This window comes from Malaclemys terrapin, chromosome 6 (assembly GCF_027887155.1).
Source record: "Malaclemys terrapin pileata isolate rMalTer1 chromosome 6, rMalTer1.hap1, whole genome shotgun sequence".
Classification (NCBI taxonomy): Eukaryota; Metazoa; Chordata; order Testudines; family Emydidae; genus Malaclemys; species Malaclemys terrapin.
This window is the reverse complement of record NC_071510.1, coordinates 23,732,049-23,759,296: the sequence shown is the minus strand read 5'-3', so window position 1 is coordinate 23,759,296 and position 27,248 is coordinate 23,732,049. Positions and strand designations below refer to the sequence as shown.

General features: G+C 39.9%; 1 protein-coding gene across 4 annotated transcripts in view; it reads right to left on the bottom strand.

Moving 5' to 3' along the window:
- Positions 1-27,248, bottom strand: part of KDM4C (lysine demethylase 4C) — a 428,281-nt gene that overhangs the window by 122,618 nt on the left and 278,415 nt on the right. For all 4 annotated transcript variants that reach the window (XM_054032415.1, XM_054032416.1, XM_054032418.1 and 1 more), the window contains 3 exons: positions 15,957-16,138; positions 8,045-8,258; positions 6,671-6,747 (listed from right to left, as the gene is read on the bottom strand). In XM_054032415.1, coding sequence (XP_053888390.1) covers positions 6,671-6,747; positions 8,045-8,258; positions 15,957-16,138 — 473 coding nt within the window. The remainder of the gene's footprint in view (positions 1-6,670; positions 6,748-8,044; positions 8,259-15,956; positions 16,139-27,248) is intronic.

Genomic DNA, 27,248 nt, shown 5'->3' with positions numbered 1-27,248 from the left:
CTTTTAATGTGTTTCAAAATGGGGTCCAAAAAACAGAGGCATTCTAAATCACTAGTCACTTCTTTAAAATATTGGGTTCTACAGATACATAACGAAACAGCTTAATACGGTGTGTTCCTGTAAACTCCTAAAAACAGTAATATTCCACCTGATCGACAGGACAGGAACGCCTTGTTTACAGGAACTCAGTATGAGCAATGGCATTCACCCTGTAGGACATGCACAATTTAAATGTCTAAGATGTTAGCGCTAATTCAGACATTTCTTTGGACTCTTGATTGCCAATGTAGGGAGCTCTCGCATCTGTAAAATTTCTCAGTAAATACTAGATTCATTAGGTGTATTTGGCTTATTTCAGTGTTCCAGTAAGACAATCCCTTTAAGACTACTTCAGCTTCAATCACCTAGATCAAAGGCAGATTTCATCTTTGAAGCTACCCAAGAACAGTATCATGAAGTATACAAATAGCATAACCTATCCTAAATTACTACAGAAGGAGAAGCTGCTAACCAAAGAAAATAAAGTGCATCTGAATATTTCAGAGGACACAGTTCGCCCAGCTAATAAATACAGGAAGAAATTTCCAACCAAACGAAACAGCCTGTACTCTGTAACTTTTAGTACACCAAGAATCTGTTATACTTTCAAATGTCTGTCATATTCCTCATAGGGACTTGAATGAAAAACAGCTTTCTGGACTTTCATTTCTATAGTGCCTTTCATCCCAAAGTTTACAAACTTAAACAGATATACAAAATTAAATTACACACAGAAACCAAGTCTCCTATTAATTGAATATAAAATGTTGGAGAGAAAACAGCAACTATTTAACAGGACAACACCAGTAAACAATAGCTTCAGAAAGAAAGTGAAAAATGCCTTTTCCACTCTAAGCTAACAGTCACCAAGTAGGAACTTGGCCAGGACACTGGGGTTAACATCCCTGCCATTGCTTCCACTCCTTCCAACCATCCCACCTGACCACCCTTTTTATATCCTCCCATGCTGTCCCCTTATGGAAAAAAATTAGCACCCTGTTGTCTTGTTGTTTATCATGTAGTCTCCCTCTGCATTCAAATCCCTTCTCAGAATATAATTCTTCCATCAGGCGTTCAGTGCTAACTCCCCTCAGATAATTGGGGGAAAGGAAAGAAGAAAACAATTCAGACTGCATGAAAATTTCACCTGTATTCTATGCATTTTAATTGTGTGTAATTATATGTTCAGATTGTACTGAATGCACTGTTTAGACAGTCCGTTCATTGAGGCACAGACCACATCTTTTACCATGTTTTATGCAGTGCTTAGTACAATGTTGGTGACTTAGAAAGGATAGGAATGCTATAGGATCTTTAAAGGCCACCATATGCCACAGTTGAAGCATCTAAACAATGCTTAGCCTAATGAAGAACTGTGTATTTAGATGAATAACCTATATTCATGGTTTATTATAGAAAATTGGATCCAGAATAGCATAAACTGGAAAGTAAAACATGACAGACATTCTATAGTACCAAGACCCTAAAACGTCAAGCAAATAATCAATTTCTTTATTAATGCCGCCATCTCCTGAAGCACTAAATGTAACTGAGATATATATATATTTTAAAAAGCAGATAAAAATCAAAAAGCAGGTTCACAAAAGCAATATAAACGTGGAACCCAAAGACAGAACAAAGCTTTCAGGAAGAGGTTGTGGGGAATAATGTGAGTTGCACATTTTTAAAAGGTAAAGCAATAACCCTGACAATAACATTTTAATTAACTGCAGTCTTTTAAGAGGCACATCAGTTAAAAGGGAACCACAGTAAATGTAACTAGCAAACTAAGAGATTTTGTTAGCGTCAATCTCTAGCATCATTTCAGAGACATTAAAAAGACAGTTTTGTAAACATGACCCTAAAATGACAAATAGGATTCAAAAATAATATCAAAACTTTGAACCATGTAGATGGCTGCAATGTGGTTCCATATTAATAAAATTTCAATACGGTAATTTATTAAAGTTGTGTTTGACATTGATAAGTATTAATTTTTTTCCCCTCCAAGTAAAATTACAGATGTTTCCCCTTACTGAATTAAGAATGCCATTCAAACATGCAACCAAGCCAATGGGAGTTTTGCCACTTAGGTTGCCAACCCTCCAGGACTGTCCTAAAGTCCTGAGGAAATATTAATCTTTAATTGAAGATTTTGCCATGTGATGCAACTTCCAGGAATACATCCAACCAAAATTGACAATCCTATTTGCCACTGAGTTCAGGAGGGCCAGGATTTCACCTCAATATCTATCCTCTCTCAAGCCCCATAGCTCACACTAATAAAATAATTTGTTTGTATTGGCATAACTAAGCTAAATGTGGTAATAAAGGATACTGAATGCTAGATTAAAGAGGAAACGCTTAAAGTAAATTTAGCGCTAACAAAAGATGCCAGATTTATAGCCCTGAAAATTTTCCAGGTAAACATAGAACAGCTAAAATAAATAAGAAGCACTAATATATATTTCCAAAAGTTATTCTATCAATGTGCTTCTAGAGCACCAAGGGACCACTTCTAAAAATGAGAAGGCAGTTAATATGTCCATTCAATCTTTGATCTCCCCAGTGATGCTCCCAACCAAAACGTCAACTTGTGCCACTCAGACAGCGATTTCTGTTATGTAGACAAATCACTGCACTGAGGCCAACTCCTCATTTCACACAGGTCACCAAACTGTATTTAGATTAATATGAAGTTGTCACCACTAATAATCTTGCAACACTTTTATCGACACACACCTAAAACTACAAAAGTTCACTTAAATATATTAGACACAGGGCTTCAAATGAAAAACAAAAGACTGGTGAACTAGATGGACCCTGGTTTACCACCCAGTCCTTTCCAATCTCCTAGAAACATCACTATTCTCACGTACCCCGGAAAACACAGAAACAGAAATCCTGAAGTCCTTTGTGCCTCTTCGTCTCCAGTTCCAATACCCTCTTTTCCTCAGCCTCCAGACACCTCTCCAACCCCTCTTCTCCACCTCCTCAACTTCCTACTAAGCCCTAAGATTCCTCCTCAACCTGCTGCTCATATGAAATAAATGACAATACCACATATTATCTAACTATTTATGTTCTTATATTGCACCTATCACCCTGTTATGTGACACTCGCATGCTTCTAAATAGTAACATTTCTTAAATTATCTCCAACTCTAGAGCTGTTTCAGGACCTTCACTTCTTACCTTCCTTCAACATGAAACTAACAAAATATGGGATTTCATATTCTTTTATACTTTTTACTCACTGTGTTTTGATAATTAAACATGCTTATTACATACAAAAAATGTAAACTCTCTGTTTTTTCCCTTAAGTCACGCTGCTGTATATAGCAGTGAGAGGTATAGGTTGTTTTTAAATTAATGGAGATATCCTATCTCCTATAACTGGAAGGGACCTTGAAAGGTCATTGAGCCAAACCCCCTGCCTTCACTAGCAGGACCAAGTACTGATTTTACCCCAGATCCTTAAGTGGCCCCCTCAAGGATTGAATTCACAACCCTGGGCTTAGCAGGCCAATGCTCAAACCACTGAGCTATCCCTCCCCCCTAATACCAGACTTCAAGCAAATGTTCTGAAGGTTCTCAGTATTTTGAACACAACAACATGGCTTTCCATTCCTATTGCAGTCACTCAGGGAATGTTCATGAATGTTCGCCCTACAACCCCAACACTTAGAAATGCCATAGCTGTCCCTTTGCTGAAAGGAAATTGACAAACTTTTTGTCAGAGCAGCCGGGCTGTCTAACCCTGTTCACTTAACAGATAATTAGATTCTCAGTTAAAGGCACCCTGTCACTTGCAAGGATTGACTTTTGCCTTTCCCCCCACCCACCCACGACTCTGGAAAAACTATTACAAAAGCAGTTTCCAAAGTCCTGAAATTCCTGATTGTTTGATAAAGAACATTTAACAAGTGTTTCCACTGACCAGCCAAAGAGAAACATGAAAACATTTTACAGAAATAGAAATTGATTCAGTACACACATTTTAATAACTATACACTGAGCAAACACTGGACTACATCCTTATAAATCAGAAAGTATTTCTGTCAGTTTTAAAACATTATTTCCCTTCTTGTTCCACTCAGCTTAGTCAATACGTACACCATACCTACTACTCAGGAGGTTCAGGTGGTGATGCTCTTAACAGTTTCCCCAGTAGACAGCTCCCTTGGACCAGGAAGCTCTGTGCACTGCCTGAATGCCACCCCGCCTGAGCCAGGATCCTCCCTTTTGTGGACCTCCAGCACTGACAGGCCTTATGGGAGTAGGGGATTGGAGCTGACTGAGTTGAGAGGAGCTCTTTAACCCCTGCTTGACTGGGGTAGGGAGCTGCCCCACCTCACTGAGCAATGTCACATTTTCCAGTAGGGTGGACACTTGTGTCTTCTTCAAAGTATCTGAAAATTTCACTCCCTGATTCTTATTACTCACATTTCTAAGGCACATGACTATTTTTTCTTAACAGAAGTCAGATGAGAGATGACTAGCTGCCTTAGGGAATCCAATATGCATTACCGGAAGAAAGCCTGAACTTAGAGATGTATCTTGCATCGCACCCTAAAATAGGATTTGTGTTCTGACAGAACTGCACCAGGAGTTAATTTCACAGTGTGGGGCTTGCTACTGAAAATGCCTCAACTCTAGCCCTACATTGAGTTAATACACAAGCACATACAACTGCAGTGTCCCAACTAACCCCAACCAGCATGGCAGGATGTCCTGGGGGAAAAGAGTCTCTAAGGGAAATGATCCAGGGATAATATCTCCACTAGGTGTCAAGACAAGGAGTTATTTGAACAATGACATAGTAGTGCATTTCTTGTTGAGGCATTGCCATAATAATAATAATAATACTTTGCTCTTCACCAGTCGATCTCAAAGCACTTTACAAATAGAAAAACTGAGGCACAGAGAAGGGCCGTGACTTGCCCAAGGTCACCCAGTAGGCCAGAGCTAGGAATAGAACCCTAGTATCTTGCGTCCCAGTCCAGTACTCCCTTTTCCAAACCACACTGCCTCCATGCCTCAAGCATGCTCTTAATGTCCCTTTTTTAGATGGATCCCTATTTAAACCTGGGGAATTCATGGTCAGTTGGTAACATCTACACTGTGGACACTTACTGAATATGCAAAAATAAAATCTGCATTAGTGCTTTTTGTGGGTATGTAGCGACCTATTTGGAATGTTTGTTTGTTTGTGCAATAGGTACATGTGCAAATTTCCCAGGCTCAATTTAGACAGCCAATCTGCAAAGTTTCGCCTTTAATTTTCTAATGCCTAAAGTGGCCAATATTTCTTTATCAAGTATAGTGCGTGCTTAGTAGATAGCTTTACAACTCAGTTATCCCATCCATTAGATTCATATAAATCACACTTAGTAAGTAATGATGAAATGATTATACCACATTAAATCAGGAGGATGGTGTTCATTAATCAATTTTGTCACCTATAGCTTTGCATTTCTTAACTGGATGATGAAATGAAGTGCTTTCCCAAAGAACACAACTGCCATAAAATGTAACAGAAGTTTGTTGAGGGAAGGCAGATTGGCTAAATTCTAGACATGAGATGGCCAAATGAAAAAATAAATGGCCATTCCCTAGTAGTAGAGTGGTTGTTACTAAAAAGTCAGCATTTACCCAAAGTTGCCATTAAAGGCATCAGAAATCCTGCAACTATAGCATATTCTGAGTGCAGAGTTTTGACAGCATGGCATAGTAATTGCTAATTTTTTTTAATAGTGAACACTACATTTCTTCCATCAGTTACAATGAAAAATAGGAGCAGACATTGAAAAATATCCTATGAGCCTATACTGGAGACATGGGTTATAAAACCTCCTTTTGAATCCCATTGTTTGAGTTAATGCAAATTATTCAGGTCAGAGATCTGCTTGATCCCTGGGGGGAAATGTTAACATTCTGTACAAGTTTTAATTATTTTAAATAACCTATCTTCTTAAAAAAAATTATTGTTTACACTTTATCAAAAAGTATTACTGGAAAAAAAAAAAAAAAAAAAAAAGATTATGAAAACATGCAATTTTTCTGAAAGGACAGGATCCATCTATTTCCAATAACATTTCGTCCCTGTGTTTTCTTCTTTTTTGATCATACAATATGCCTATATGGTTTGAGATGTGAAATATTTTATGACTGTCTGCTGGTGTAAATCCATACATGCTCTAAAAGAACAATTTCATACTTGCTGATAATTTATTATTCAGCTTTCCCTTCCTCTGTTCTCCCCAGATTCCCATGCATACATTCTCTAGAACTAAACTATTTAGAGTATATTTCATTTCTTCTCTTCCCTCTGATGTATAGTCAAAGTTTGGGTTGCTTTCTTGGACAATATTCTACAAACAACATAATCTACTTGCTAGCAATTTTCTTGACAATGTAAATTCTTTCAAGGCTCTCTCTCTCTCAAAACAGTGAAATTTTACATTTAAATCTAATAATATTGGTAAAAGAAAAAAAAACATGTCACCAGCAATAAATGGTGTATTTAGAAGAACCCAGCCCTATATACTGCGTTCCAAATACAACACCTTGTGTGCTTTTTTTTGTTGGTCTGCAGGGAATAGGATAGCTAAATAAACTATGCAACTTACAGCTGTCCAGGCTCCTTTTTTGCACCGAGAACACAGCCATCCATCATGGATTTCATGAGAAGGAACACCATAACAACCTAGAATAAGAGAGCTGGGTTGATTAATATATTCTGCCCTTCTGGGTGTCTATAGCTCCACACAATTCAGCTGTATACAAACACTAAAGTAACATATGCCTTGTGATCAAAATGACTAACTAATGAGCCCCTTCCCAGGTTAAGTCTAATGCTACTGCATAATCAACTTATAAGGGACACAGGTAGCAATCCATCTAGTTCTCAATTCTGAGAACCTTCCACTTTATTAGTTTTTTCTAGTCCATATGATATTTTTCCATATGATAAAAATTAAGAATCAGATAAATGAAGTAACACTAAATCTTTCCAACTATATGGCACTTACATATGAGGATCATAGTGTGCTATACGTACGGTAACTAATTAAGTCCCAGCACCTCTCTGAGGTACTGTAGGAAATCACTCCACCTGACACTTCTGAAAAGGGGAAGAATATATTATGGGTGAAATTATGGCACCACTGAAGTTAATAGCAAAACTTTCATTGACTTCAGTGGGGCCAGGGCTTCACCCTAATTATTTAACAGGGCAACACAACACTGCACAACAGTTTAGACTAGGAAGAGAACATGTTATTCTAACAAAAGTTCAGAGTGAATTTTACAGAAAGGAACAGATACAGGAATTGCAGGTAGGCACACATTAGTAATTGGAGAAAGACTGGGCACTGGGGCTGATACCTCCGACCAGGACACTGGGGCTAATGCCCGTATAGTTAATTAAAGTGCTACGGGACAATTATTGATCACAAGTGGTCAAGGACCTTGGTTTTACTTCTCAACTGAAAGATGGCACCTCTAGCATCACAGCTTCCCCTATTTTTATGCTGGGCCATTGGTTCAATACTGACTTAGAAGGAAGGCACCATCTATTTAATAATGAAAGTATTCCTTGGAGGTCTCCCATCTAAGTACTGACGTGGCCCTGACTTTTGAAATCTAGTGGGATCACAGCAGAAGGTGATATGGTTGCACGGGTATTTTATTATGCTAAGTTTGATTGATTCCAGCAGATGAGACTGAAAATTGTATATATAAAGCTTTGGTCTGTTCCATAATGATGTTAACAAATATTTACAGGGTTCCAATTATTTGCTGTTTTCACAGATGAAGTTAACAATTCCCAGAATATTTGATGTCCTGATATAAAGTTTTATCCTAACAATTCTGAAGACTACACATAAAACTGTTCTGAATAGACTCAGTATATGTTGCTTGCTACTCAAAAACCATAATAAAGCAAATAAGGCAAAACTGTAAATCACAACTTCTTTAAATTGAGTGATTAGTTTATTTACTTGCATGAACCTGTACACAACACTTTGCACAGGATATTAGAAGACTTGTTCCATCCTCTTCAATAAAGGCATTTGATGGATAGTTTTCAGTGTTTTCTTCACTATAAATAAAACACATCTCTGGAATAAGTGGTTTAGTCTTTTCACCAGCCGTAAATGTTTCATCTGATTTTGTTTCCCAGCAAGTATAATTTTCTTCATTATGGTTGTCTGGCTGGAAATACACAATATTTATATTTAACTAAAAGACACAAAAGGCTTATTTATTTGTTATTTTGACTTGGGTGTAGACACTTTTCCCCTTCCGTTCTTACACTAGTGGTTTAATAGTTTCAAAAGAAAATTAGCTGCTTCCAAAGCACCATTTTCTTTAGTTACTTGATTATTTTGGTAGGTCTTAGATTAAAAATAGCACTCCAGCAGTCTGAAAGTTAGTGCTGCTACAACTGTGCTCACTTTATTGTACCATGCACTGGGGCCAGCCCCATGAGCGGAGGGAGGGAGTGCCACACTTTCCCAGCCCTGCTCTTCTCCCAGACCAGCTCAGACCCCAGCCTCGCTCCTCCCTCAGCCCCATTCAGCTCCCATTCCTGCTCCACCCCCAGCCCGGCTCTGCCCTCACTCCGTGTACCCTCAGACCAGTTCCGCCCCCAGCTTCACTCTACTCCCTGCTCCATCCCTAGCTTGGCTCTGCCCTTATCTCCTCTCTGCCCCCAGACCAACTCCGCCCCTAGCTCCAGCTCCTGCCCCATCCCCAGTTCCACCTTCAGCCCAAATTCCACTGCTGAGAATGCCTTGGCTATGCAGTAGTGGTGGGGGGGCACGGACAGCCTTTGTTACTGGTAAGGGGTGGGCGTGACTGAAAAAGTTTGAGCACCACTGCTCTCTATACTATAGGTCAGTCTGCTGTCCAGCCAACATCTGCAGATTTCTAGAGCTTGTCAAACTACTAAACTACTGCTATTTTCTACTGTGCTTACTTCTTTCAAAATGAAATTATTTCACAAAAGTGCTAAGAATGGCCTGACTCATGAAAGTTTTTATATTTGCTATGATACACAGCTGTAAACATCATTATTTTTTGCTGGCAGCTCTGCTAGAAGTGGGAATGGCTGAGATAATAGCAAACACTATTTTTCTTGTTATTGTGCTCAGATTAGCATGATTTGTACTTGGTACTGTATGTCTCACTTTTACATTGGATCCATTCATTTACGAAAATGCAATAGTTAAAAACAAGCACAGGAGTCAATAAAATCCTTTGCATCTGCCCGATGCCTCATTCTTTAAAGACAATTTCACTTCATTTGGAAAGGGTACCAAAGCAGTGATCTCCAAGCCAGGACTAAAACCATGTATGAATTATTGTCTTAAATATGAAGAGACGTACTGCACTTGTGTGTCCCATCCCAAGCATGTTATTTTAAAAATATTTTGATGGTCAAGATTCAGCTTTAATATTGTATCAAGTTGCAAGCACTGGGTGTGACAGAGCAAATGTGCACTCTGTGTGGAGGTGGCTGGGCGGTGTTAGCGGCCTGTGGTAGACAGGAGGGTGTACTGAAGAGTAAGTCCTCCAGGAAGTGTAGGAAGGTTGCACTTCCTGCACACTGTAGAAGCAGCAGCTGTGGGCTGCAGCTCCAGAATAATGGGAAGTTTGTTACCTCATTGCTGTGCATACTCTTGTTCATAATAAAGCGTTTATTGTGACACCAATCTCCTTGGCAGTGAGATAATCCATGGTACCAGGAGTGGACGGCACAGCATAACTCAGTGAGACCCAGTGACTGCTATATAGTCTGTGCAACTGCACACAACTCCCCCACACCAGCACTGAGAATCAAGGGAAATGCTGAATATGCCTGGAAAACATTCAAGCAGCAAGTTGAGCTGCATATGAAAGCCACTGGGACAAATAAACTGGAGGATGAGCAAAAGATTAACAGTGCCAGACACAGGAGCCCTAGATGTATATAGTGCATTCCATACAGATGGTGTGGGGAAAGAGAGGAAATGTTCAGAAATAACTAAATTGTTTGAAGATCATTGTGGCTCTAAAAATGTTACTTATGAGAGAGATGCATTTAGGATGAGAACACAATAGAGGAGTTTGTCACAGACTTAAAACTAAAAAGTCAGTCCTGTGAGTATGGAATATTAAAAGATTCATTAAAGACCAGATTGTCCTGGGGTGTAACAATAAAGAATCTGTGAACAGTTACTAAGGGAGATGGATATGACACTAGAAAGGGCAATATGTATATGCCAAGCAGCGGAACAAACAGAAACACAAATAAAAGGGCTAGAGAAAGGCACAGAGCACATGACTCAGTACTATAATTAAGCCAGCCAGGGGAAAGTTCACAGAAATTAAACTGACCAGTGACAGGAAAATGGAAAGCATGAAACAAGTCAGTGATGTGGCAATCAACAAGAGTATAGTAAATGCCCAGCCTTCGGGCAAATATGTGGAAACCGTAATAAATCCAACCATTATGCTAAGATGTGCGGAGAAAGTGCAGGTTTCATGTATTGAGTGCAAAAATGGATTCTTCAAACGAAGAGGAAGAGCTGTTCTTAAAGAGAAGAAGGAATATGAAAATACAACGGACTGTTTAATTAAAATGTGCACTGTCACTGGGTGGCTGGCCCCAGTAAATGAAGCCGGGCCACCTCCCCTAAGCCAGTAAAGATGCTCTCATTTTGCCAGTTAAGAGGGCGGAACAGCCGCTGGGAGTTATAAAGGAACAGAGAGACACAGTGAGAGAGATCTGATGAGTCAGGGTTGCCTGGAAGGAGGAAATCTGCATGAAATGACAGCTGTCAAAGGAAGATGATGTTTTTTGGGGCAAGGCTGAAGGCAAGAAGAGCAGCAAGAGGGGTTTGCTGGCTGAGCTCCCAGAGCCAGGGCCAAAGGTCTGGAGAGGGCTGAAGGTAGGAGGAGCAAAAGAGGGAGGTGCCTGCTGGCTCTAAGCCAGAGAGCCGAAGCCAAGAACCAGAGAAAGCTGAAGGCCGGGGAATATTGGCAGAAGTTATCTGCAGACGTCTCCACCATTGAGAGCTGGACCCACTGATGTCTCTGCACCAGAGAGCTGGACCCAGGGGAACAGTGAGACGGCAAATGGACCAGGGGGAGTGAGGGATGCTCCCCTGGCGAGGATAATCTCCCAGCAGAGAGGCTGTAGGGATTCTCACCTAGGAAGAGCAGGGTTGCACTCCAGCTGGAAGGGCCGGGGTGGCCGTCCTGGCAACGAGGGATGGAAGAGGACTGACAAAGAGTCCAGGTGTGGCAAAAGGTTCCGTTGTATGGGATGTGGGATGTCAAGGGACAAAATGGAATGAGTTTTTAATGACTGGGTGATAAACAGACTACATTTTGGAACTTTTGTTGCAGACTATTTGTAGTATGTTTTAAAAAATTAGCCCCAAGAAGGGGTACTGCTGAGGCAAGAGAGCTTGGCACAGAGTCCCTGGTTTGCCTCAGGGGAAACCGAGGCAGACATTCCTATCATGCTGCAGCCTGCTATAAGAGGGCACTTGAGGAGGAGCCACCTTTTGACATGCACAAATGGCACTTATGTGACATACAATATAGACACTGAGGTACAAGTAATGTAATAACAAACACTGAAAGAGAGAGATGGAAGGAACACAACTGTGGAGGAGTAAAAAGTGTCTGTGAAAGACTATAATGGGGGAACAATTTCGGTGACAGGAGAGTGCATGCTGACACCTAAATATAAAGTGAACACAATAAAAAAAAGAGTTTGTGGACAGGAGATTGTGGCAGAGGCAAACAACCAGTCTTGGACCTACACAGGTGTGAGATGCTTGGTCTCATAAAAGGATGTATAACAGAGAGACAGAACAACCTTTCAGATATGAAAAGTATTAATAGAATCGAATTGAATAGAATTAATAGAATAGAATTAATACTTTCAGATATGAAAGTATTAATAGAATCATGTAAAGATGTATTCACAGGAAATGGGTGCTTTCCAGTAACATGCAAGATACAGTTAATAGATGAAGAAGAACCTGTGGTACACACTACACGAAAAGTTCCATAAGCCTTAAGAGCTTCAAAACATGACAGCAAATAGTATCCTTCAGAGAATAAAACAACTGATAGATTGGGTTCACTCCTTAGTAACGGTAGAGAAAAAAAAAAGAGGGGACTTTGGCTGTATATAGACCCTAAGGAGCTGAACAAAACCATAAAAAGAGAACACTTCCACTTGCTCACAAGAAGAGAACTGCTGTCAGGTGGTAGGAACCAAATTCTTCAACAAATTAAATGTATCACTGGATTTTGGCAGATCCCCTGGGACACAGAGCTCCAAGATCTGACTTTGAACAGACCATTTTGACAGATGCTACTTCTTCAGACTGCCTTTCAGATCATGTTCAGCTCCAAAAATATTTCACAATACAATGAGCCAGATCCTAAAGGGTGTAGCACATATGAAAGTGTTTGTGGATGAACTAATAATTTGGGGCAGCACTGCCACTGACCATCAGGAATAACCGAGGAGAGTACTGGAAACTATGAGAGCTAATAACGTTAAACTGAATACGGCCAAATGTCAATTTCAAACAACAAAAACAACATAGTTGGGAAAGAGACTGACCTCGAAGGGAATCTTGCCCAATGAATCAAAGGTTCAGGCAATATTGAACATGCTGAGACCTGAAGATAAAAAGGGAATTCAAAGACTGCTAGCCATGTTGAATTATTTCAGCAAGCTCATATCTAACTATACAGCTTGCACAACTCACCTAAGACTTGTCCTCCACCAGGTCACCAAATGGGCATGGATGCCAGAGCATAAAAAAGGGAATTAAATTATTTAAAGCAGGTTCTGATATAACCTCCAGTGCTGCAGTTCTTTGACTCATTGAAGGACATCAAGCTCTGCACACATACTTTGAAAGGAGGGCTGGGAGCAGTACTAGACCAGTGTCATGGAACGGATTATGATTGGTTGCCACTCTTATATGCCACAGAGAAGATGTATGCATAAACTGAAAAAAGATATGAGGTCTGGTGTATGGATGTACAAGATTTCACAACTTTCTCTATGGTTGTAGCTTCAAAGCATAAACTGATCAAAACCACTGATTGAAATACACAAAAAGGGATTTGGAGAAGCACCACCCTGGATATAGTGACTACTTTCGAAAATACAAAAGTATGAGGTGACACTGGAGTTTCAACCTGGATGCCATTTAGTAATGGCAGACACACTATCAAGAACTTATGCTTCAAGTGTCAATACATAGCTTGATGACCTGGAACAAGCAGTAAACATACCTGTGAACATGGTAAGTGTCACATGCTGTATCTCCAGGCATATGGGATGAACTGGAGACAGCAACAGCTAAAGATGAAATGCTGCAAGCAAGGCCGGCTCCAGGGTTTTGGCCGCCCCAAGCAGCCAAAACAAACAAAACAAAACAAAAAAAAAGCCGCGATCGCGATCTGCGGCAGCAGCAATTCGGCAGGAGGTCCTTCACTCCCAAGCTGAGTGAGAGACCGTCCGCCGAATTGCCACCGAATACCTGGACCTGCCGCCCCTCTCCGGAGCGGCCGCCCCAAGCACCTGCTTGAGAAGCTGGTGCCTGGAGCCGGCCCTGAATACAAACAATAAGTAAAAGAGGGAAAAAAATCCAAACTTCCCACCTGCCTAGTCCCGCTATAAAACAGCTTTCAGTGATTGCAGGAGTGCTCTTGAAGGGGACACAAATCATAGTTCCAATAGTGATAAGGAAAATATTGGATTGAATACATGAAGGGTACCTGGGAATGACCAAATCAAAAAGAAGAGCTAGAGAAGTTGTATTCTGGCCACAGATTAATAATGACATGGAAGAAATGACGAGAGAGGTGTGCAACATCAGAAATACAAAAATTCCCAGCAAAAAGAATCCAGCAAAATTAATCACTTGTAATTCCATGGGACAAAGCTGGAATTGATGTGTTAAACTGGGGAAGACATGATCACCTGGTTATAACCAATTTCTCAGAAGTAGTCAAACTTGAAGATACCACATCTGCAACTGTTGTCAGGCACATTAAATCTGTATTTGCTTGGCATGTTATTCTGAGAATAATAATAACTGACCATGGACTACAATTCAAGAACAGGGAATTCCTGGACTTTGCTAAAATGTACGACTTTCAGCACGAGACATTAAGTCCCATATACCCTCAAGCCAATGAATTATCTTAATGTGGAGTAGGTATAGTGAAGAACGTGCAGAAAAAAAGTGGATGCAAGAGAAGATCCATTTCTATCACTACTCCAGCTACAGAGCTACATCACCACTATGTGGAAAGTCACCTACTGAATTCCTTTAGAGCAGATGTATAAATATTCTATTACCAAATATGGATACAAATGAAGGATGATAGTGAGAAAAAAGACTAGGAAAGTACAGACAAAATAGTATGATAAAGGAGCAAGACCTCTTCCATTGTTAAAAACAAAGACAAAAGACAAAAACAAAGTAGTAAGAATTTGACCAGTCGAAGCTACAATGATCAAAGAGGAGTTACTTCGCTCTGGACTCAGTGACCACAGATGAAAGCACAATCTCATGAAAGAATAAGCATCTGCTCAATATACCTGACAACTTGGCTGAGACAAGTGAAATGAGAGCAGACATACAAGTTGAAAACCATTCCCAAACTGACCCGGTTATTGATAATGAGGCAGAACCTTAGAGAAGGATTTGACCAAAGAGGGTTTGCAACACAGCAGATTGGAAAGATTGCTGAAATGTCTCAATCAGTCTCTTGGGACATCTTAAGGTTGTGTTTAGCAACCTGAAGAGTTAAGTCAGTTCGTGTATTTGTAATAGTTTGATACTTTAATTTAACAGTGTTTTAGTTCAGGCAGGAAATTTCAAAAAGGGATCTAAAAATGGGAAGATGTGCTGTACAGTAAGTCCTCCAGGAAGTGTAGAGATGCCAAACTTCCTGTATACTATAGATACAGTCTTTAGTTTGCTGGGACACACTTCCTGCTGGGGGCAGTCACAAAGAAGCCCAGCATAAGGCAGTTGCAGGCTGAAGCTACACAGAGTAGTCGAAAGTTTGTTATCTCATTTCTGTACCTGTGTCCTGTTCATATTAAGGAGTTTATTATGACAACAGTTTGGTCATCAATGTGATATCACAAAAGTCAGACTAAATGATTTGGTGGTCCCTTCTGATCTTAAACTCGACGATTCTATGTCAGAATTTTCACCTGACATTCATGATTGGTATTTCCACAAACGTATATCAAACAGTACTGTAGATTAGATGTTTTCTCTGGGTGAAATGTTGCTGCCCAAAAGGCCCAAGTACCATTAAACCACAGGGGTTCTGCAGTGCTGCAGACCAGGAAAAGGCCAAACAGTAAGACTCTGTCCTCCCTTGAATAACTTTCTTTCCACCGTAATGCAGAGAGAGAATTTGGGGGAGGAAGGAAGTGACTAGTGGATCTACAACTACATGGTTCTACTATCTTCAAATCTGTCTCCCCTGCAAGGAATGAGTGCACAGTGCTTATTGCAAGCCCACGGACTGTAGTAAAGGCCACAAAGAAGCCACTCAGCTACTCTACCTTCAACCCACAGGCTGTGGGGGGAAAATTGGAAGGAGGCCTGCCAGTAAATCCTTCTTGAAAAATTTATTTACTATGGCTGGTGGATCATTTACCCCTTATGTAGTGATTAATACTTCACTTTCTATACTAATGAGTCTTAGCTAGAAATGAATTTTTCCTTTCCTTTTCATGTCACAAATTAACCTTCTATAATGATTAGTGTTTGCATCATTTAATTTTATTGTCATGCATAGCTATAACAGAGACATTAAAGACTCCTTTCCAAATAACTACTGAATTATTCGAATCCGGCTTACCTTATAGTAGGGCATAAGGAGAGTGCAAATGGCACAATGGGGTTCCATTTTGGCTGCAGCTGCATTATATTCTTTTTCAGCAATGAAATCGGGTGCTCTTTTCTGCCAAAGGTGGACAAGAGGTTTGGCCCATGACTCCGTTTCTTGCACTTCCTCTTCGATTAAGGGAGTCTCAAGCAGTTCTTAAAGAAAATAAACACTTGGTAAAACTGTATTCTTGGGATGAAGGCAAACAATACTGAAGTATCCATCTGCACTAGCAATGAATAGCAAACAGTGTCAAAAGAACTTTGGCATGTGAGAACAAATGCAAAAGAACAATACAATTATGTGGTGCGGTGAAGAGGTCCACAGTACAGGGTAGAGAGGAGAGCTTTATCCCTGCGCTACATGCTTACTTCGCCACAAAGAGCATCAGGGAGCATTGCAACACTTATATTCCTTACAATTTGTGTTTATACTCAGATTTGCAGAGTGAACACCTATATCCCCCATCTCTTACTTCCTCCAACCTCTGCCTCCTTCCTAGTATGCACTTGCTTTAACTCCCACCACTGAACCATGCTAGAGCCTGTCAACCAGCACCAAGCAAGTCAGTTGGTTTTCCCCAATATGATGCATTTTGATTTGCTTTTTAAAATATGTTTATATTCATTTTCTGTAGCATATAATGCACAAATATTTTGGACTTTAAAAATATGCAATACTGAGAGACAATCAGACCTTGCCTATGATCAGGCTCAGGTGACGTTCAGTGGTGGCTGTGATGCCTCCTGCTGAGAGCCTGCTGGGCCATCACATGAAGAAGGATCCGGTGTTCTCAGGGATCTGCCTTTTCAGACCTGAAAGTAAGTTTGTCTTACTTGTACATTGTGTCCCTCTGAAAACCCTCACAGTGCCTGAGACTAATAGGTTACTCCTTCCTCTCTTCTTCACACAGGTAGATAGATCCTTTCCCCACAGGTGGATTTTTGCCACCTCACCCTGTGAGCAACCTCTGCACCAAATTAGCTGGGAATTCCATAGCAAATGACTAATTTTACCCTATTAAATAAACTACACACATGCTAGGAATGTCCAGTCCTCATCACAGGGAGCTGGAACTCTCACAGAAGCAAAGTTTAGAGGTAACATGCAATTAATTTCTGTTCAAGTCTCCCCAGATTTGGTACTAATGGGATATGTCTAATTGTAGCTCTCCTGCACATGGAAGACCCACAATGAAAGGTGAGAGGATTAAAACAGCCTTGACTCACATCACTGAACGAAGGACCTCCCAGACATTCTCCCGGGAGGCATTCATTTCTACTGAGTAGCACCTGGGAAATGTGTGAAGAGAACACTGAGTAGGGTATGGCATATCTCTAGGACAGAGAATGATGCCCTTTCTGCCCAGGAGGCAGCTAGCCCTCAAATAAAAGTAAAGCTAGTAGTTATTCATAGGACAAAGAACCTCTGCAGCTCTGTATGGTTCTTTAATGCTAGTTCTACTAGTTGAATTTTACACTCCTGAGTGCTAGGGACAAAGAACATCAGGCATAAATACATACAGAGAATAGTCTAATCTTTTAGAGGATTTCTTAACTGGGATGGAAGGAAGGAAGGAGAGTGCCCTCTTCTCAATGGAGACTTGCAAGACAGAGCCACCAGTTCTGGCTACCAGGAACATCCTTCAATCACAAAGAAACTGGTTTTAGTGGGTTGAAAAGATAATGACAACCCCTTTTCAAGCCAGACAGACTGCAAGAGAGAAATAATACCTTGGGCAGCATGGCAAACTAGTCTAACTCCCATCAAGAAGCTGCTTACTAATAGGTGTCTGTCAGGAATGATGTAGTCCTGGGACAAGAGACTTGGAGTAAAATCCTGTCCCCATTGAAGTCAATGGCAAGACTCCCACTGACTTCAATAGGGCCGGGAATTCACCCTGGTGTTGCTTTAATGGGTCCTCCAGGACTAAATTGGTGGAGACACACCATGTAACCTCCACATGGATGGCAATGATCTCTTTAGGATCCCTGGACTGCATAGGTATGGGGGGGTAGAACTCCCTGTTCACTCTGTGAAGGGGAACCTGTTTCCCAGCCTTAGTAAAACATTGCTGGAAAACTCTGCAAAGATAATTTTGTGGACTTTTATTACTAGTATATCACCCCAGGGGCAAAGAGCAAAAAATCAGGAAAGATGGCTGCAGGGAAGATTATTTGACCCTTGTGGCAAAGTTTCTCTCTGAAGTGATCCCCTTCCACATACACACACATATACCCATGATTAAGAATGATCTCAGTGATTCTTGAGGACATGAAATTTCTATGCAGTCAGATGAATGGTGACTGTGAGGTCTTTGAGATGGGAATTTTTAGAAAAATGGAAGGATAGGTAGGTATCCATTACGGATACTGAAAACCCTGGGAATGGGGAGAGAGGAAAGAGCAGAAAACTTTGAAAAGTCATTGAATACAATTTAAAGAAGAGAAGAGATAGTTCTATAGTGTGGTGTTCATTTTTAACAATGTATTTATGAAGATTAGTTTCTTTCAGAAGAAAACAATATAGAAGAGTTTAAGTAAGCTGGATCATCACATTCCTTCAGCCCATGACTGCCTTTACCAGCTTACAAAGAAGTAAAGGCTTTATAGATCTCTTCCTCTGATAAAACTATCCTGAATTGCCATAAAATATTATAAAGCATAATAGTTGTATTGATGATGAGTACAGAAATGAATTATTTTCATATAAACATAGTATGTGGCCACATATTAGATAGAGGAATTAATAAACTGACATATACTACATGTAAATTTATTTACAATGTTATACACTGCTATTCAAGAAACATTTGCCCGCAATGTACATACAGCAGACTCGAGGAAAAACAGGAAATGTATGAGAACAGCAGTTTCCAAACCTAAATTCAGTTTACAGATGGCAATTGGGTGACATGCAGGTACAAAGTGTATAGTTAACAATGTAGGAATAATTGGACAAATTAAGATTTCCAGAATATAGAATCCACCTTTAACCAAAAATTCCACCATAAGTTAAAAGAGTTCTGTTGAGCATATTTACAATACCCTAGAATCTTAAAATAAAATATATTGTTCCCTGCCATGACAACACCTATCAGTGTTGTCATTTTCAATACGACAGGCATAGATTATTATTTCTTATATTGCCAATGTAGCAGAAGACAATGAGTTAATGTCTCTTGCACTTTGCTCTCTGGCAACTCCCTAACAAATTTTCTGGTGGAGGATTTACAGCTACCCCCTTTTACATACTCTGTCATGAAGTTTCTCAAACCGCTGTTCTTGGCCTCTTTCTCTTCTTTATTTACTTTTCCTTATAAAACAACCTCATTGCTAGCTTCATCCTTCTTATGTTCAATGGCTATTATCCAGGATGGGTGGGGATAGTGTTCCTAGCCTCTGTTTGTCTGAAGCTGGGAATGGATGACAGAGGATGGATCACTTGACCATTACCTGTTCTGTTAATTCCTTCTGGGGCAACTGTCATTGGCCACTGCTGGAAGACAGGATACTGGGCTAGATGGACCTTTGATCTGACCTAATATGGCCATTCTTATGTTCTTGCTAATTTCTCTCCAGAACTAAACTTCTCCCTCAACTCACTTTTGAACCTCTCTATTGTCATTATTTTTAATATTTATCTTAAAATTGCACTTTCAGACAGATTTGGAGCGCCACTGAGCTAAGCACTCTGCAAACACACAGGTAGACACAATCCCTGCCCTGAGGAGTTTACAATCTATATCTTCCAGAAATGGGCACAGGGCTGGGAACTGTTGACCAGATTCTCAGCTGGCGTAAAAGGAGATAACTCCATTGACTTAAATGGAGCTTTGCCCATTTACACTAGGTCAGCATAGAAAAAAAGTATTGTTCTTGAGCAAATCCCACAAAAAAATTGGCTATTAAGGATTTTTTTCACATTTCTTGTTGGCATTTAGAAACCCTGAGATGTTTCCCTCTTCCCTCAAATATGAGAATTTGACACAGTAAATCCATTACTTCTGATACAGTCAAAACTCTTACTGATGTCAACTGATTACCTGTGTAAGGATTGCAAGATTGACCCACTACTGGTGCCTCGTGGAAAACTTCGAAAAGCATTTCCACAATTTATCCAGTATGTCAGACTTGCTGCTCAATTCTTTAATGATCCATTTTTTGATTACTGACTACATCAACAAAGAACCTCTCTATTCCTTAACAGTTCATCTGTTCTTGTTGCTTATTCCCCATCTGATATCATAATACTCTATATCACACAGTATAATTATTTCCATAGCTACCAATGATGATGTCATAAGTGAGGATACACTTCCAAAGGAAATGAGCTGCAGGAACAGATGATTCTTTAATGCAAAAATACTTTCACACAAAAAAATCTGCTCAGGAGTAGACCTGAATGCTTCGCTTTGAGAATACACATTATACACTGGTATCCGGACTTTTTAACAACAAACTCGGTTAGCTGGTTCACATTCTTATAAACAACTTTCTGTTCTCCCAGGGCTGGTTGGCTCAGCAGAACATCAGCAGATAAGACTCTATAGATGGAGTCAAACAGCATATAAAGTCATATGTGCTCACATCCTGATATGGGTAGGAAGCTATGCGAGGGGAACTGGCCAGCAGACTTAAGATCGTGTTCAAAGTCCTCTGACCTGGGAAAGTCCTCTGACTGCAGAAAGTGTTCGCTGGGCCAGCTCCCCTGATTGTGCATTGAAATCTTTATTTCCTGGAACATGACTGCAGTACAGAAAGTGGTTATGTGAAGTCAAATCTTGGGATAATGAATCTAACCTTGCAATAAGCAAGAGTTTCAGTTATCTGATGTTCAGATAAAAAAATCCTCAGTCAAACTTTGGTTAATTTCTATGAGCTGTCACTAAAGTAAATGAACATTAAGTATCTTAACTACTTGCCAGCATCGCATCAATAGCGGTAAAAAAAAACCCTACTAATTCATGGGGTGCAATTAAAAAGTTAAGCTAAACAAAAAGAAGTTATTCTTCAACCGAATGACGCGCGTCTACACACAACCTTGCACCAGCTTAACTAAGCCGCTTTTAAAACAAACCTTTAGTTAAGCCAGTGCAAGTCTGCATGTCAATAAAGCCTAAAAGAAGTCAGCTAGCACCAAACTATCACAGCCAGGAAATTAACTGAACAAAATTAAACATCACACTATTTCTACTAACTGAACATTTTACACTAGCATCCTTGCCAAGGTCAAAATATGATTGTAAGGAGCAGGCACAGAGTAGTCTCATATCAAGCGAGCATTTCTCTTCATATGCTTTCCAAGTGCAATAACAACAGCCACGTATATAACAGCCTTTCATCCATGGATCTCAAAAGCCTTTACAAACATTAATTAAGCTCAGAACACCCCTATAAAATGGGTAAGGAGTATTATTCGTGCTGTGGGTCTCTTACAAAGTTTGGCTTACTAAGTGAACTCCAAAGTTTTAAATCACAGGAAAGTAGAATGAAGCAGTTCATTTCAAGTCTCTTATCTGAGGGAGAAAAAGAGGAGGAAAAAAGTTTTGAAATTCCGCCAACTTGAACTGGGTTATGAGTTCAAGGTTCAGAGTATTCACAAACTTCATCCCATGCTGGTGAACACGGGCTGAGGTAGTTCCTGCAGCTGGTGAACCTCCTTTTCTCATAGTCTGTTGGAGAAATAGACCCTCACCCTCAACTATTCCCAGAACCCTAAATGAAGACCAGTTCCCCTAGTTATTCACAGAACTCTTTATGCACTGAAATCTGAGTGCAGCACATAGACTATATGCAAGTGTGGGTAGGGATAAGTATGACAGGAACAGCTGGAAATTGACCAAGCCCAAACAGGTAACAGCCATATCATAATTTGGAGGACACCCAACAGAACGCTGAAGTGTCTTAGAGGCAGATCTCCTAGTGAACAAAGCTTTACTGAACTCGGAGCAATAGAAGACTGAGGTGTGAACCTGAAATGCAGTTACAGTGGAGAAGACATTCCTACCAAAGAAATCACAGAAGCACTTACCCCAACGGGGCCCTAGCCTTGCACACTGACAACCTATCAGAGGCATTTCACCCAGGTGAATAAGTTCTGAACAGACTCCTACCAGTAAGGACATAGCTTGAAATGGGCAGAAGATCACAGCCCTCCTAGAAAAAAGGGCTCTAGAGGGTTCTGTAGGAGATGCAGGTGCCACACCAACTCAAGTCCAGAATTTCTCAGAGAGACTGAGGAAGAAAGCAGGAGCAGAGATGTTGTCTTCAGCTAGGAGGCATCCCTCTCATCCAGTCATCCAGCCTGAGCACCTACTGATGTGGGGGGGGGGGTGTAGCTTACTATTCTGGAGGCAGTAAGGCTTAATGTGTCCCCTCTGAGGCTCCCATGAGGTCTAGTGGGCAGGGAAAGCTCAGCATACTTCCGGGAACTGCTGTGCCTTAACCTCGCTCGTCTACATTCTCTTGGCAGGCCTTCCAGGTAGTAAGTACATTTCACAGGTTAATTGAAGAGCTGTCCTTCTAATTTGCAAGTTTAAGTTCCTGTTTATGCACACAAATTTGGGTTCTGCATGTACAAATGCTCAAGATGTGCACGCACAACTTAAGAAGCTGGTTCAACACCTGGTTGAGAATCTGACCCTAGCTGAGTGTTCAGTGGAGTAATTGTGTAACTCTCAAGGAGTTGTTCTAGTCTACATATGAGATGTTTGTGTGAAACACACATTAAGTGGTCTCAAGAGTGACCACATACCAGATGTCTGAAATGGTTGCCTTAATTTGAGGAAAGAAAATGTGCTCTTAAGTTGAGAACTTGCATTCCAAATCAAAGAAAACTTTCCTGATTGAGTTTTAAACCCTCAAAGTTGGAGTTTATACCGGAATGCTGGAAGAGCTTTTACTGAGCTGTGATGGGCAAGTTATGATACAATGTCTGCTACTTGCATTCAACTAGAGTTAGCAAAAGAAAAACTATAATACTAGCAGTATTAGTTCCAGATTTAACATGGTTGTGAAATGCTTAGATGATAAATTGATATCATCTTAGTATAAATGGAGTACCATTTCTGGCCATTACAGTTTTCTAATACTACTTGTGAGCTTAACAGCTCAGCACTTTAGGAAGTACATTTTCTGTCCCTGAGCAGTTGGTCTTTTTGGTTGTGCTTTCACGAGTACATTGTATGCTTCTTGTAATTCCACCTACATTTCTGGCAGTGTATTGCCCAACATTTCCTCATGAAACAGTAAAATGAATGGACCACTATCTTCCAAAACATTTATTAATTGGATTATGTAGGCATTAAAGGAGATTCTTCTTTATTAATGAATCTTTTATTTTTTAATAAATCCTTCATTACATCCCACAAGCCAGACAGAGGACTGGATTCCCAATATTCGGAGGCACTTTTATGTTGCTGTAAGTGACATCTCGTTATCTGTGCTGCCTGGAAACTGGTACAGGTTATGGCAAGGTTAAGTATTTTGTTTCCCAGGGAAACATGGCATATGCGATTTATTTCCAATACAGAAGTATTAACACTCCATGAAATAATGAACAACTTAATATAAATTAATAAATATTGCCAAAGGATACATCCTATTGTATGAGAGTTCAGACTTACTGCTAGGATAGTATCAGTACCAGTAACAGTGCCAAAACTCCATACCATTTGCTAGATAATACACTCTTAAGACAGAAACTGAACCTCATATAGGATAAATTAATGTATATAATATAACTAATGACATGCCATCTTTGACTTTTGCAAATACATACTTGATGCTCTATCATCTTACTTGTCTCAGGGAGGAAGAATTTTTTTTTTCTTTACTACCTAGACAAAATAGGAAAAATAAGGACCATGACTTCTTTTAGGAAAAAGGAAAACCTCTTTTAAAACAAACAACTGTGACAAAGTTCCTCCTCTATCTTGGTGGGTCCTGCGCTTATTTGCGGATTTTCTTGCCTCAGAGATTCACCATGTGGGTTGGGGAACAGCCCAGAGACCTTCGCCTCTGGAAGAACCCACAGTCCAGCTCAATTGGGAGGTTTGGGGGGAACCCGGGCCCGCCCTCTACTCTGGGTTCCAGCCCAGGGCCCTGTAGACTGCAGCTGTCTATAGTGCCTCCTGTAACAGCTGCATGACAGCTACAACTCCCTGGGCTACTTCCCCATTGCCTCCTCCGAACACCTTCCTTATTCTCACCACAGGACCTTCCTCCTGGTATCTGATAATGCTTGTGCTCCTCAGTCCTCCAGCAGCACACCCTCTCACTCTCAGCTCCTTGCGCCTCTTGCTCCCAGCTCCTCACACTCGCACCACAAACTGAAGTGAGCTCCTTTTTTAAAACCCAGGTGCCCTGATTAGCCTGCCTTTATTGATTCTAGCAGCTTCTTCTTAATTGGCTCCAGGTGTCCTAATTAGCCTGCCTGCCTTAACTGGTTCTAGCAGGTTCCTGATTACTCTAGTGCAGCCCCTGCTCTGGTCACTCAGGGAACAGAAAACTACTCATCCAGTATATATTTGCCCTCTACCAGACTCCTGTACCCCACTGGTCTGGGTCTGTCACACAACATATAAACATTTACTGTGCTGCAGTACAAATAACTAAGTGAATAATACATTAATGAAAGCAAACCTTGTTTTCACAAGTGTTTTGGTTTAAAAGTTTGGGGTAACTTATTTCAACACTCAATATTATCTACTTTGAACAAATTTTGCTTACTAAGTTAAAGTGAAATTCTCAGAAGGGAAACATTTGGGCCATTTGCAGAATGGGCTGTTGCCAGTACTTGCTGATCTAACCTAGCAGATGTGAAAAGCCATAGACTCTAATACAGTACAATTTTCTTTTGCCAATCTCAACAATGATTTTGCTGCTTGGGGTTATGTTCCACTGATGTTTTCTGGCTGTGTACAGCACCATTCTCTGCTATGAAGAGCATAGCAGCATCTGTTATTTTTCAGGTACTTGAGCATAATCTCAGCCCTGGGAGGCATTATATGTAGCTTCAAATGTCCTGAAAGGAATTAAAAAAAAAAAATCGATTCACTCAATTAGAAAAAAAAGTTGCAACTTTGAAACTTCGTTGTTCCTGTTTTATTTCTACAAACTGTTGAAACTGTTTCATTTTCTCCGTGAAGAATGCAATAGGTTTTACAGCATAGGATAAAAAAATGTTAATTTTGTGAATATCTCATAATAACAGTTCTGTAAAGTCTGTGTTATTTATTTGGTGAATACATCTGATGGATGAAGTACAATTAAGTTCCACAGTTCTCATAAAAGTTGTACATGAGGAGAGACAAACTGAATCAGGTTATTAAAGTCTAAACCTAAGAGCTTCTGGAACAAATTAGTTTTAGATTAGAAGGGAAACTAAGTGCATCTATAAATATTAGTAAAATATCACAAAACATGTGACATCAGTCCTATCTCAAAATGTTTTAAATATGAAATTTAAAAGAGTATGTAAAATAACTAGAGTTTCACTTAAATGACACAAAAACAATTAGTAAAGAACAATTTTAGATCATTTTAACATTTATTCAGATAAGGGTAAATTAATTAAACCCTATAGGGCTTGGCTGAAGGACTGTATCCCTTATTCACCCAGAAACTCCCAGAAAGAGAACTGAGGGCTCAAAGCGTTCACAAGCTGGCCATGTACCTCTTACGTTACAGACTAATCTAAAAGGAATAGAGCATGTTGACACTCTAAACCTCTGTTTTACTGTGCTTAATGACTCTCATTACAAAAAACATATTTCTATTTCATAACATGAATGGCAAAAATTCCAGCTAAAGACACAGATTTAGGGGCCAATCCTGCGTTCTTTGAACTCCCAACAAAAGCCAATGGAAGTTTTGTATGTACAAGGAATACAGGACTGGGCTCAAAAGTTAAGACAAATTTTTCAGAAATGTTCACTAATTTTGGGTATCCAACCCAATAATCACCTGAGTTTCAGTAGTATTACCGGTATGTACCCACAGCTTCCACTGATTTCAACTGAAGTTGAATCATCGCTTCTGAAAATCAGGCCCAAGATGTCTCTAGTTGGATGCCCATATACTGAAGCACCCACAATTCAAATGTGGGCCTAAACACTCATTGGTTTACAATGGAAGAAAATGCACCGACTAACTGGTTGTATAGTGCCTGGTACCATGCACTAAAAGTTCTGTAGTGCTCTTTGTACTACTCCCATTTGAAACATGAGTAGATCAAAGTAGCTTAGTAACTTGCCATACACTAGCTCTCCAGATGGACCCTATGACTTCAATAGGGTTGCATAAATGTAAAGGAGCAGAAACTGGATTATTAAAATACTGATGTGTAATATATTGTTGTATGTACATTTACTACACAGACATACAAACAAGATACTACAGGTTTGAGGCCTGACGCCTCATTCCATTACACCAATGTGATTTCATGGTGTAAAATTGATGTATAGACGTGGTAAATAAGGCCTTTTATGTTTCAGCAAGATATGTGAACTACTCCATACAGAGAGGAATAAGCAAGATTTCATTTACTTATTTTTATTTCTTCAGCATTAAGATAATCTGAAGTTCTGGGCACAAAAACAAAGTAATAAAACATACACAATTCACTATGGAGAGAGCCCAAATATCACCCCTACCGGAGACAGCGGAGAAGGCTTATATTTTTAATGTAAACTTAGTAGGTAAAATCTATTTAGATGATGTCTACGGTTATTTTTTTTTTCAAATGCCTTTCTGATTTCAAGGAATGTTACATATTAATGAACATTCTAATCATTATGATTTTCTAAGCCACCATACAAAGTTTGTCCAACCTATTGCCACAAATATACATATGGAGGCTTAGCAAAAGTGAAAAATAGTGAAATCTTGGCAAAACCTAGCATTTCTCACCTAGCAATAAAAGGGAACTCTGAGATATGACAGGCTTAGCTGTTACAGTGTATATCCTATTTACTCCAGAAATTAAAATGCATTCTCACTGATCAAACTGTCTAATGTATTATAAAATAAATATTTATATAGCATAATTTTAACCTTTAAATTGCTTTAAAAACATTACAGACAAAATTCACCAGCACATTGCAGCTGCTTTGTGCCATTCCAGTGATGCAAAGCAGTTCTAAGCCTAGTAAACTGAGTTTATGGCTGCTTTCCATCCCCAGAGCGGCACAAAGCATCAGAACAGCAGCAGTGAATCTGCTCTAAGTAAATAATCAATCTCTGCACAACCAATGTTGGGCAA